The 13,267-nt window shown below is 42.4% G+C and overlaps 1 protein-coding gene across 1 annotated transcript in view; it reads left to right on the top strand.

Moving 5' to 3' along the window:
* Window positions 1–13,267, top strand: part of CCDC178 (coiled-coil domain containing 178) — a 349,227-nt gene that overhangs the window by 7,028 nt on the left and 328,932 nt on the right. Inside the window, exon 3 of the mRNA XM_006091677.2 lies at window positions 5,698–5,854. Within this exon, the coding sequence (XP_006091739.2) occupies window positions 5,698–5,854 (157 nt within the window). The remainder of the gene's footprint in view (window positions 1–5,697; window positions 5,855–13,267) is intronic.

Below are 13,267 nucleotides of genomic sequence, written 5' to 3' on the forward strand. Positions count from 1 at the left end.
GGAAGGAGAGAGGTGTTATTACAGTGTCTGCTTTCCTCTTCTCAATGGTGTGTGGAAACCTGGCCATACCTTTTCAATGAAACACAATTTGTCTGGATTTGGGAACTTAAACTCATTTAAACCGTCCAGGTGCCCTTTTCCTATCTCTTAGACTATCTTGGAACTCAATTCCCTGTTAACAATAATTGTTCTACTCTCTCTCTGGTTAAAAAACTTTCCTCCTCAATAGACAGATGGGAAGAAAAGCCATTATTTTATAAGGCCAAACATAAACAGAATTCTCTTGAGATAGCATATAAGAGAATCTTCATCGCTAGGAAAATTCTCTTATTTCCTTGTAATGAAGATTCTCTATTGTTTACGGGTTTTAAAATACCGAAGCATAAATACTGAAGAGGATGACTTTACCAAGCAATTTAATGTAACAGTGAAGAAAAGGGGGACTGAGCCTTGTTTGCTTTACTTTCCCCTTAAGCATGTAATTATGCACTTAGTGTCTCATAAACAAACGGAAAAGGTGGCCTGGGATGAAAACACGGGTTTCGCTATAAGGACTTTAACTGTCAGGATCGGCAGGGACACAGAACAGTGAACACCAACCTTGAAATCTCAGCAGATTAAAACAAACGCTTATTTCTCACTCACATCTACGTGTCCAACCAAGAACCAGGCTGACTGAAATCCCATCTTGTCACCAGCTCCTGTGATCGACACAGCCGGGAAAGAAATACGGTGAGTCACACACAGGCTGGAGGAACAAGACAACTCACACTGTCACCCTGACTTCAAGGTGTCAAAGAAGTGCACCCACACAGCCCTCAAGAGGGAAATTGAATGAACTGGCACCAACCTACTGACTATGTGTTAGAGACAGACAAGAAAAATTAACAACTTAGCAGAAGACAATCTTTTTTTCTCTGCAAACGCTATCCCACACAATCATATATGCACAGAAGAAAAAAATTATAACAACACAGTAAGTTTTACTGAAGTCCTACACTGTTTCTTCCTCATTCACTTTTCTGGATGACACCCTTGAATGGGCTTAAAGTTGCCTCTTTCCCTCCTAAGGCTGCCTACTACTATCACCAAGAGAATAAGAGAGGAAAGTTCATGAAAAGATGGAGTGGGAAGCTGGTCTAATTAAGAAAGGGCTGCCCTAGCCACTTTGGCTCCATGGATAGAGTGTGGGCCTGCGGACGGAAGGGTCCCGGGTTCGATTCCGGTCAAGTGCACGTATTTCGGTTGCAGGCTCTTCCCCAACCCTGGTCAGGGCACGTGCAGGAGCCAACCAATGGATGTGTTTCTCTCACATCAGTATTTCTCTCTGTCTTTCCCTCTCTCTTCCACACTCTCTAAAAATCAATGGAAAATTATCCTCCGGCAAGGATTAAAAAAAAAGAAAGGCCCTCATTTTCCACTACAGCTCTTACTCATGAAAAACGGTTTAACTTTCATGAATCTTGCATTTCCTACCAAGAAGCTGAACTCAGTAGTGAATTCTGAATAAAACAAATAAAAAGCAGAGTCATTAGAAGATTAAAAGGAAATGCAACATCTGTCTTTGCTCATTTCCGACTCAAAGTCCAGCTATTCCTACTTAGTTACTGGAACTTGGTTTATGAAGATAATATTAGCTAAAAAGTGAAATACAAAAATTGGATACATAAAAATTGGAGAGTGAAAAAAAAAGAGAGAGAACTCTTGGACATGGACAAGTGTGGTGATCATGGGAGTGAGGGTTGGGTGGAGTGGAAAAGGCATAGAGGGGATAAATGGTGATGGGGGAAAATAAAGTAAAAAATAATAATAAAAATTAGAGAAAAATGGAAACAGAATTAAGATTTTTTTACATTTAATAGTGTCTTTATTTCTGTTTCTCATTTCCTCATTGAAAACCCTGATGGGCCCTAGCCATTTTGGCTCAGTGAATAGAGTGTCTACCTGCAGACCAAAGGGCCCCAGGTTCAATTCCAGTCAAGGGCACATACCTAGGTTGCAGGCTCCTCCCTGGCCCAGGCCCTTGTCAGGGCTCCTGCAGGAGGCAGCCAATCGATGTGTTTCTCTCACATGGATAGTTCTGTCTTTCCCTCTCTCTTCCACTCTCTCTAAAAATCAATGGAAAAATATCCTTAGGTGAGGATTTAAAAAACATATACACACACACACATACACACAACAAGAACAACAACAAACAAACAAACAAACCTTGTGGTGGATTAAATGTATTTTTTTCTTTATACACAATAGCATTGCTGCCTAGAGCAGACCATGAATAACATCAATTCTAAGGACCATCCACCATCATCCAAACAGAAAGGTATGGTCACATTCCCACAAGACTAAGAGGGGGAAAAAAAGGAGGGATGGGGGAGAAGGAGTAGAAATTTCCAAAGCACTATCTTTGTTTCAGTGAAGCGCTAGGAGAAAGAATTCCATTAGATGAATGAACAAGAAGTGATGGAAATAACAGTGTAATGTCCATAGAATTCTACACGAAATAAGGAGTATTCAGAGAAATGAGCGCAGATTTACACTATGAATAAGAAAAGTTCGCTCTCTTTTGCTAAACTAACACCTTCTGAGAGTCACGATAAACTCTGTGTAGAAAACGTGGCATTTAGACAGTGAATACAAATATTTACCGGCACCCAGAAAGTACGTGGGAGCTTCATTCAGAATTAAATATTTTGTGAATTCAGATCCTAAATTGTGTTAAATTATGTTATAAATATTATATATACATTATTTACATATAACTCTAAGGGAACTGGTCTGGCCCTGGCCAGGTAGCTCTGTTGGTTAGAGACTTGTCCTGATGTGCCAAGGTTGTGGGTTCGATCTCTGATCAGGGTACATACAAGAAGCAAGCAATGAATATATCAGTAAGTGGAACAACAAACTGATGTTTTTCTTTCTCTTCTCTTCTCTTTTCTCCTCCTCCTCCTTCTCCTCCTCCTCCTCCTCCTCCTCCTCCTCCTCCTCCTCCTCCTCTTCATCGTCTTCCCTATTTTCCTTCCCTCCTGTGGTCCCGAGCCTAACTACCTAGCCCTCTTCTATCTCCTCAATATAATGAGAAACAAGTTGGTGCAGTGTCCGGCATATAAGCACTTAACAAGTATTAACTCTTATTATTAATTAGTGTCACTTTAGTAATAGTAACACTTTATGATAATTGATATACTAAGATTATACCATCGTTATATCAGAATCCTACATTCTCAAAAGGAGGCTCTGACAGCCGAGCATATAAATATTTTACTTACATTTATAAAGGAGATTATTTACTTTGCAAACATTTCCAATCTGTGTTGTAATCAATGCACTAGGTAATTCTTCTCCTGGATTGGAAGTGATAGCAAGCCTTTATAGATCATCATTGCACCTTATTAAAATCAAACATAGAAGATTACATTTAGGTTATTAAATTACTACACTGCACGACTTTACATTTACAGATAAATATCTCTTGGGCCCTAAGTGGTTTATTTTTTTTACATTAATTTCCCAAAGGTCAAGGTCCGTATCTTATTTCATTCACATGTCAGCTAACATAATGGCAGAAATTGACTACTTTTCAGTGCTATTAAGCATGATGACTGCTAAATTATTATCCCAAAGAAATAAGATCCTGGTGAGCTGAAAGCAGACACACTTACAAAATCCATCAGTTGTCCAATTGATTCTTGGGAAATTTAATCCCTTCTCTAGATTGTACAGTGACAGTTCAGCAATGTCTCAGAAATAAATGAAGACATAATTTGTACAGTTCCACTGGTCTGTTGAAAACTTTTAAAGACTTGGTCCTGACAGCTCCCCTGGAAAATCTTGGACTCATTCACTGTACTCAACTGTGATCAGCACTGACTTAACCTGAGGTAGCGCCTTAGGCTCTCAGGAAACAATTATAAACAAGTAAACAACTCATTATATTGCTGCGATCACAAAGCGCTTTGGGGACATATAAATGTTTCTCAAAGAAAGACGAACCCAGAAGAAAGTGTGGGAATGTGCAGATAAAAAGGAGGAGAGGGTGGGAGGCAGGGAGGGCTTTGTGACGAGAAGGAACAACATGTACAAAGTCGTGGCAAAAAAAGAGGGACAGCATGATAAAGCCAACGCTCTAACAGTCCTTTTCTACGACGGGTGTTGAGAATGGCAACGGCAAGAGAGTCAAGCCATGAGGTCGGGCAAGTACACAAAAGACAAGCCGAAAGGATCCTGATCACGTGTGCCTGCGCTCTTAGAAGAAAGACACTAAAAGAAGCTTCTGGCTCTGGCTGGTTTGGCTCAGTGGATAGAGCCTCAGCCTGAGGGGTTCCAGGTTCGATTCCGGTCAAAGGCACATGCCTGGGTTGCGGGCTCAGTCCCTAGTGTGGGGCATGCAGGAGGCAGCTGATCAATGATTCTCTCTCATCATTGATGTTTCTATCTCTCTCTCCCTCTCCCTTCCTCTCTGAAATCAACAAAAATTTTAAAAAAAGTTTTTGAAAAGACCAGGCTTGCTTGCCTCAGTGGTTGAGCATTGACCTATGAACCAGGAGGTCACGGTTTCGGGTTGTGGGCCCGATCCCCAGTAGGGATCTCTGAAATCAATAAAAACATTTTTTTAAAGTTTTTGGAAAGGAGATATTTTGTATCTTCCCCATTAGTGACACCAAATTCACTCTCTACCCTTCTCCATCCAACTCTGTAGCCCTGTAGCCTGACATCTATGAATTTCCTCAAGGAAGACGCCCCTGTGACGGGCTCAGCCAACAGGGGGCACCAGCTGGAGATCAGAGAATGAGAGGAGAGAGGCGTCAGAGTACTGATGTCCACGGCTCCCTCATATCCTGGGGCAGAAGAGGCGGCGGGGCCCCAGAAGTGGCGGCAGCTACAGCCACAGCAGCCAGCGAGAGGCAACACAGAGAGAATGGGCAGTGGAGGGACCCAGGAAGAGCTGGCCCCCTTGGTTGGGTCGGAAGAGGCCATAACCCCAGGCATGGAGGTCCCAGGAGGCCCTGCATGGGGAGGGGAGGCAGTCCCTGAGGCAACACCAATGGTGCAACTCCAGCAGTTACCCCTAGGGGGCGATGGAGAAGAAGGGGGCATCCCAGAGCCATTAATAACCAATGCTCCTTTGTGTGACACCCATACCCACCCTTTCTCCACTTTCTTGCTCCTCAGCCCTCAGGTCCTGAGACTAGGGCTGGGCAGGGACCTAGAGGAGCAGTAGGCATCCCCTCCCCATGGGCTTCCTTACCCCTGATGGCCAAGGGCCCCCATGTTGGGACAAGAAGAGGTTCAAGAGCCCTGTTAACTCCCCAGTTCATACACGACAGGAGCCCCATCCCCTGGGGAGGGGATTTGGGCTCCATTACCTCTCCAAGGGTAATGGGGGGGCATTTCCTCATTAACTATCCCCCCCCCAGCCCAAGGAGGGGAGAGGGGTGAGGGGTGAGGGTTGTCAGTTATTATTAAGGTGGTTGTTGTTAAAATAAAATGGAGAAGCATAAATAAATAAAAGGGTCACAGTTTCCACCACACATCCTTTTCCTGCCCCCACAGCCCGTGTCGCTGCGGTAAACCACTCCCTGCTCTCAGCCCTCCAGGTCTAAGGGTGCTAAGAGCTTCCTGCCGGTGCTATCCCCGCTTTTCCCGCTGTCCTTGTTCTTTCCCGTACTAGGTACTAACTTTCTTTAATCACCTCTTTAGGATAGCGCCATCTGTTCCCCATGGGAACTCAGTCAGACTCAAGAGGATTCCATGGACCAGTTTTCCCTTCAGTCAGAACTCCAGGGGGCCCCATACATCGCTGTTACTTTTAAAGAAGCAGTTACGGATGCAATAAGGAGAATCATTCCAAGTGGGAGTGAGTCTAAAGTCGGTGAAGCCAGTTACAAAGTTGCTGTAGCAATTTAAGCAGAAGATGGAAACTACCAGACACTATAATTAACTGGCATCGTCTGGTCTAATGTCAGACACTCCGCTAAGTACATTATACACATTATCTTACTTAAATATTCCAACCACTCTTTAATGTTATTATTCCCCTTTAATAGACAATGAAACTAAAATGGAGCGATGTTAAATAATTTGCCCAAGGTCAAACACAGAGTAAGTGGCAGGATTGAGACTCAAACATAAATCTTCCTGACTTTTAGGCCCATCATTAATCTATATTCTTTCTCATCTACTGCCAGTGTCAAAGTAAATTATAGTGGAAATGGATATAAGTCTAGGATGAAAAGATAAGAATTTGGAGATTTGAAGAAAAGGAGATAAAACTGGCAGAGCTTGGTGATTATGGAATAAAAGGGGGAAAACACAAGCTATTTAGTGAGGATGGTGCTGACTTTCACTGAGAAATGAAAAGAAAAAGGGGGAGCAGACTGGCTGGGAACAGGTGGGAGGGAAGAAATGATGTATTCGGTTTTAATCTTGTTGACTTTGTTACTGGTATGAAACACAAATGAAATCTTTCCACTCCGGTAATGAAGAGACCATATACACCTTCTCATCAGTCCCTGGTCGCTAAGGTATATATATAGGAACTAGAATCTGACCATGAGATGCATCTGCCTGTGAATTTGAATCTTGAATGCGATATGCAAAGACAGAGATGATCATGATACGTTCATATGACACACTGGCAACGAAGGCAGTATCCCTTGTCATACTATGTCACATGGTGACCATTAGCAGTGGTAGCGGTGCCCACAGCACTATGTCTGTAGCATGTTATACTATGTTTGTAGCATGACTCTGTGTGTTTTTGCTCCCTAGCCTCTACTGATCCCTGCCTATTTTTCCAGCCTGTTTTTTCCCGATACTTCCTCATGATTATTATGAACTACTTTGTAGCCTCCAAAAAAACTCCTTTTCTACTTAGGTTAGCAAGAATTGTTTTCTGTTGCTTGCAACCCATATTTCTGACTGATAACACCAACACATTCATTGCTAGATCCAGTTAAGTATTAGGGGGCTCCTTCCTGCATTGCTCTTAAATCATTTCCAATCATAAGCTAGAAATGCTAAATCTGCTAGCTGCTGAAGGAACGCTTAGAAGAATTCAAAGAATTCATGGCCTGGTGGGAATACAAGGCACTAAATTAGCTCTATACCACAACATGATTAAAATTTTAAAGCATAAAAAGGGTAACAAGTGTACTCTAAAAAAAAGAAAGAAAGAGTACTCTACATACTGAGTACAAACAAATCCATCCATAAATATTTAAGAAAGAGTGCAGAACTTCAAGGATAAAGGTGATATGTAGCAATTCTCAGATACAAAAAGCATATCACCACTTAAAAACAACAACTCACCACAGACAGGGTATCATAAGCATTGATGCAAGAACATACTGAAGATATATTTCAAAGTACTAAGGGTAAAAAACTGTCAACTAAGACTTTTATAACTAGCTAAATTATCACTCAAAGGTGAGGGCAACTTGGGATCTCTCTGTTTTTTTTTCTACTAAGTCTCTCCACCTTTTTTTTTTTAAATGAAAGATGTGCTAGGCTTTGTGAAGAGAGCCTCTGAATTGTAATCCACATATGTGGGGGGATAATGCTCCCTAAAGGCTGCTCTTGACCACTTGCAGGAATGACTCAATAGAATCAGATCAGTTCTGGAGAGATAAATACAGTTTTAGTAAGCAAGAGCTGGAAAAGAGATTAGAGAGAAAAGTAGTTGGAAGTTCAAAACTACATAAAACACGGTGAATGAAAACAGAAGGATCTAAATGTGAGCTACATTTAGAAGACAGTTTGCCACTCTCCACGGATCCCATGTGTGTAGGTAACATAGATCAGCAGTTGCCTGATAGATCCTTGGATCACTGGTGGTCCATGAGGTCCAAAAGGTTAGCGACCACTGACATAGATAAGTCCCTCCCAAACAGGAATGCCACCACATTCCTCTTTCTGTGACCAACGCGTAACACATTTGTGGGAGGTATGCAATAGCTGCTTAACAACTGGATAAGTTTTCCTTGAAGTACCCATAGTACATAAAAAAGAAATCATAGGAATTATTAATATATTTAGGGAAAAGATCAAGGCTGGAGTCCTCATCCTGGGAGGATCGTCCTTGGATGTGTGAGACTGCCAAAGAGGGGGGATGATAAAGTAACGAAGAGAGGGGTAGGGAGAATCCTGAGATGAATCAACACCAGGAGGGAAGCTGCGAGAAGAGACCCTCAAGCAAGAGGGGATGGGTAAGACGAGTGATGGAAAAGAACGCGAAGACTATCAAAGAAGTTCGATTCAAAATGTTTTAACTGAATTTCCAGGATTGATATTAAAAAAAATAAGAAATTAAACTAAACAGAAAGGATTTAGAAAAGACCATTTCTAATTGCAAGATGTTGAAGAATTTTAATGCATTTTAAAGGAAGGAGATAAACACTTTTTAAAATAAGAGATTATCTGTTGTGTGTGCATGTTGGGAGTGTGTGTGTGTGTGGGGGGGGGGGTGAATACCGGGAAGCTAGAGAGTAATATAGAATTCTGATGGTCCAGATAACAGCTTAGTGCTGTAACCATGTCAACAAGGTTTGAATATATGTACAAATTACATGTGCATTAAAGAAACAAACTAAGAACAATAAATAACAGCCTCACTATATCATGACTTCTCTATGACCGAGCTGAAGAAAAAGCCCCCAAAATCCAATCTCAACTTCCAACGCTTTAAAATTATTAAAATATGTTCAAGTACATTATAGTTAACAAAATCCTGGAAATGCCATCTGTCTTCTGAAGAAGGTGAAGAGGGTCAATTCCATTCCCTTCTTTACTGTAAGTCACTGATAATATATTCAGAAATCAACTATTGCACAACTAAAGAAAAATGGAACACTTGCCCAAAAATACCAATTGTGGAATTATTTTAGAAATCATTCTCTCGTTTCTCCTGGACCAATTTATGCTAAAGATATGCAAAAAAAAACCCAAGGTGTATAACTGCATCATGTAGGAAATTATATATCTGTATACTTTGAAATAATCTTACCATTTCTAAGCTTGTCCACTAAGTATAAATTGCGCTGCCTGGGAGAATTCCTCAGGTTATAAAAGTTGCCACCAAAGCTATGGTCTTGGGTGTCATTTAAGTGCTATATTTTAGCTATTAAAACCAATGTTCTGACAAGCCCTTTGGCTCTAACCCCAGGGCATGAATTTGCCTTAAAACTACACAAGAATGTGTCAGAGGGCTATATGTCAATCAACCCTGGGAAGGGCCTATTCCCAATTTAGTGTTGTCACTTGCTGACATTAAAACCAGCAACAGTTAATTGTTAGGACTTCAAGTGGGAATATTGAGGGATGAGGAGAGGTAGGTGCGGAAGTTCAGGCTGATAAAGCTGTTAATTGCTACCCTTTTATGTAGACTTGTATAATAATGAAAACAATGTGGCTAATCATATAATGTTTCTATTTGTTCCCCAAGGGCTCTTCAGGGTAAGTTTCAGTCCGGGCTAGATTTCCCCAGCTCCCGGCTGTGCAGGGACAAAAGCACAACAATCAAGGCACTCAGTGCTGGCAAACAGCTGAAAGGGGGCCCATACAGAGGCCCTGCCTCCCGCCCTGTCAGGAAGGGGCCAGTCTGCTCCTGACAACCTCTGGGGGAGGAACCCAGAAGTGTAAATTAACAACAACTTCGTGCAGACTTCTGATGAGAAAGAGAGAGAGAGAGAGAGAGAGAGAGAGAGACAGACAGACAGACAGACAGACTGATGTAGGCTGGGATCCGCCATTCAGCAAGTCAGGTAAATTCACATCTCTAAAAATGACCATGTTCCTTTTGAAACCAGAAAGACAGCAGAGAAGTTAACAGGAGCCCGTGCCAGGCCTGGTCCTTAGAGACAGGGGGCGATGCTGGGCACCTCATTCAACCACACCTGGAGACCAACGTACGGAGGTGCCCCCCGTGATCTCAAGAGTCTTTTTGGAAGCGCAGCGCTGTGTATGTGTGTTTTCTACGAATGTAGATTGCTTCCTGATGCTTATTGTGCCTCATTTGGCAAAGGATATTGGATGGCATCAAGTTGTGTTATTTAAAATAAAGTATTTCTAACACCCATTTTGTTTTCAGACGCTTTGTTACCAAGTAATGGCAGCATTCAGAGACACCCCGAGACATTTCCAATCCATTCCCTCTCTATCAAGGATGGTCATTCTGCCGTGTGGGGGCTTTTTTTAATTCTCTTTCTACCAACACCTACCTCACCAGTCCCATGCTACCACGGACAAAGACCGACTGCCTTACAAAGGACCTGCAATCCCTCTCCCCCACATAATTTCCAACTCTATTGCAGGGCCTACCCCTCCGGGCTTCTGGTATTTCTAGGCGTGTCTTGCGCATTGGCCCCTGAACCCATCCTCCTTCCTGACTCTACACCTTTATCCACGCGGCTGTCTCAGAATGTTCTCCTCTTGTCACCTGTTTGATTCGTATTTCAAGGACAAACCAAGTTTCATCAACCCCATCAAGCCTTCTGCCACCTCTCTGCCACCCAGCTCTCCCTCCTGTGAACCTGTAAACCAGCACCTGCCTGATCGTTCCCGTGACACCTCCGATGGTGTCTGCTCAGTCACCGCGTTTCCCTCGTCTCCTCTCCTGAACTCTCCCCTCCAGGAGGAGACAGCTTTGGATCCTCCCCAGCATTTGAACTGCATGTGGGGGAGCCCTCAATATGTTTAAGGAGCACACGCACCATTCCAATGCATTCCAGTGAACTAATGAAGCTATTACATGATTAAATATTAAATGTAATTGCTTTACCAGTTAGCTTTCCTGTAGTGAAATTCCTTTACAGGTATAACTCTACAAGTCTAAAAGCCAGAGCATGCTGAGAAAACAGTCCATGTCTGACATCCAAGGAATTGTCTGCTTACCAATGAGTTTGTCAAAGAAGAGAAAAGCGTAAGACTCATTCCTTAAAATTCCCTTTCATGTTAGCAAGACATAAAACATTAACCACCTAAACACTAGGCCCAAGTTCACATTTCTCATCCTTTCAAACACATGTTATTTCAACTTGAAACTCGTTTCTTAAAATATGCAGATAGCGGAACTCATCCATCTTTTAAGTTGCAAAATGAAAATTTGGGCCCCGTGTCTGAAAGAAGAGATGACGAGATACAGACATACAGAGATGACACTATATGTAGATCCCAGAAAACAGCTGAATCAAACCAAAGGAAATGTAAGCGACTAAAAAGCAAACTCCCTTTGCCAAATACACTCGCCAGGCTTCTGGGCCATTAAGCATTGTCACCATGACGCTCTCCTGCACCTCTGGGCCTCACTCCGAATCACAAGTCACCATGTTCTCAGCTGGTAGGGTCTGGCCATCACCTAAAACCTCAGCCCCAGGAGGACAGTGAGCAACGCTCTCTCCTCATCCCCACCCCATCGCTCCTGAGAATCACGCTTATTTCCAAAACACAAAGACAAGAGGCCGGGCAACCAATAAATGAACAATTATGAACAGTTTTCCATTTTAACGGCTACCAATACCACTCAGTTTTGTTTTCTAGCAACCCTAACAGTTTATTTAGAACGTAGTGCATTATAAATCTTCCCTGTGCCAAAGATCACACAGACTTCCTTTAATTAATAAACTCGCTACTTAGTTTTTCAGACAATGTGAATTACAAGATGTCCATTTCTTTAGGACCTTCAGGAACCCCGCTATGGCATAAAGGGATATGTACCTGCTTTCTCCCAACAATGAGGCAAATTTGCCATTTAAAATCTTTTTCCAAAGGTCACCTTGAACTACCAAAAAAAAAAAAAAGCCCCACTGATATTCATCATCTGCGTGAATGTATCTCAACTGTGAGCAAATAAATCAGCCACGTTCCCAAGCACAAAGCTACGAGAGATTAAGATTTATTTTCAGGTGCCAGGGAGACTAAACAAAGATGGTAAGGAGTGAAACAAATGGAAGGACACTCGGAGAACAAATTAATACACTGAGCCATTATCTTAGCAGCAGCATTCCCTGTAGAACAAAGTGACGAAACTATCAAAAAGCACTTCTCCAAGCAACAACACTTGGGCATGTCAAATGTAAAACAATGAAAAGAATTAACCTGGAATAAATAGATAAATAACAGTATGTTCCGTGTGAAGCCAGTAACAAAGAAACCCCTTAGTGCCGTAAAACCAAGTCCTGTCAAACCCCCATATTTTTTTTTTTTTACGAAGAAGCACGAAGATCCTTTCACAGCGGTTTAAACTGTATTTATAGTAACAGAGTGAAGACTTCAGATAAAAGTCAGAAAGATTGAAGTCGAAGCCCCCGCTCGCCAGGAGCTATGGTTCTGATTGTTCTCCTCGTTGCAGGTCTGCAAATATTAAGACAGAAGATGCCTCCCTGGGACTCTGGGCTCCTCCGAGACTCCACCACCTTTGAGGAGCGGGGGACACGGACACGGGTGGAAATGCATGTGGGTTGGGAGCAGACTCCATGTTAAATGGCAATGCGCAAAGTAACCACCACAACTGCAGGCAGCCAGCGGGGGGAGGGGAGGAAGGGGAGGGCTGAAATTTCTGCAACTGATGCAGGGCAGAGAGAGAGAAAAAAAGATGTGGTATTACTGTTTTAAAATGGCAGCCTGTTAATAATCACTGCATTCCTGAAAACAGGGCAATTCCAGCACCGCCTGCCTCCCCTCCTGAGCTAGGCACAGGGCTCGCTTCCCAGGGAACTGGTGAGCTTGGGCGCTGTCTCTCCACCTAAAACAAACGCCTGGAGTTGCCACTCAGGAGTTTATAGGCTTGGAGACAGATTACTTTCCTGACAAAGAAAAAAAAAGACACAAAAATGCTGTTTTCGGCTGGCAGGGCTTAGTTTCTCTGGAGAGAATGGTTCTTGCATATATGTTTTTCTTCAAAATGAATGCAAAGCTACTCTGAAACACTGCTTTTGGTTCACAGATCAAAACATCTATTTTGCATTTCTTCTCCCTTGATATCGCCTCCTTCAAGAAAATCACTTTCTCTCTCTCTCTCTCTCTCTCTCTCTCTCTCTCTCTCTCTCTCTCTCTCTCTCTCTCGAGGGGTACTCAGTATATAATGTATGAATCGGAAGGTTATTCTTAATGTGAAATTGGATAGTCTCTCTTTAGTTCATATATTGCACGAACCACATACTGAGTTGTATATTTTCAGGCCATCCTTAGTATTTACTTTTAAAATCAGACACTTGGTTTAACAGTGGATGAAGAAAAGGCTAAAAAGTCCTTAACAACAACACACACAGCAAGG

The sequence above is a fragment of the Myotis lucifugus genome, unplaced genomic scaffold (genome assembly GCF_000147115.1).
Source record: "Myotis lucifugus unplaced genomic scaffold, Myoluc2.0 scaffold_93, whole genome shotgun sequence".
NCBI classification, from domain to species: domain Eukaryota; kingdom Metazoa; phylum Chordata; class Mammalia; order Chiroptera; family Vespertilionidae; genus Myotis; species Myotis lucifugus.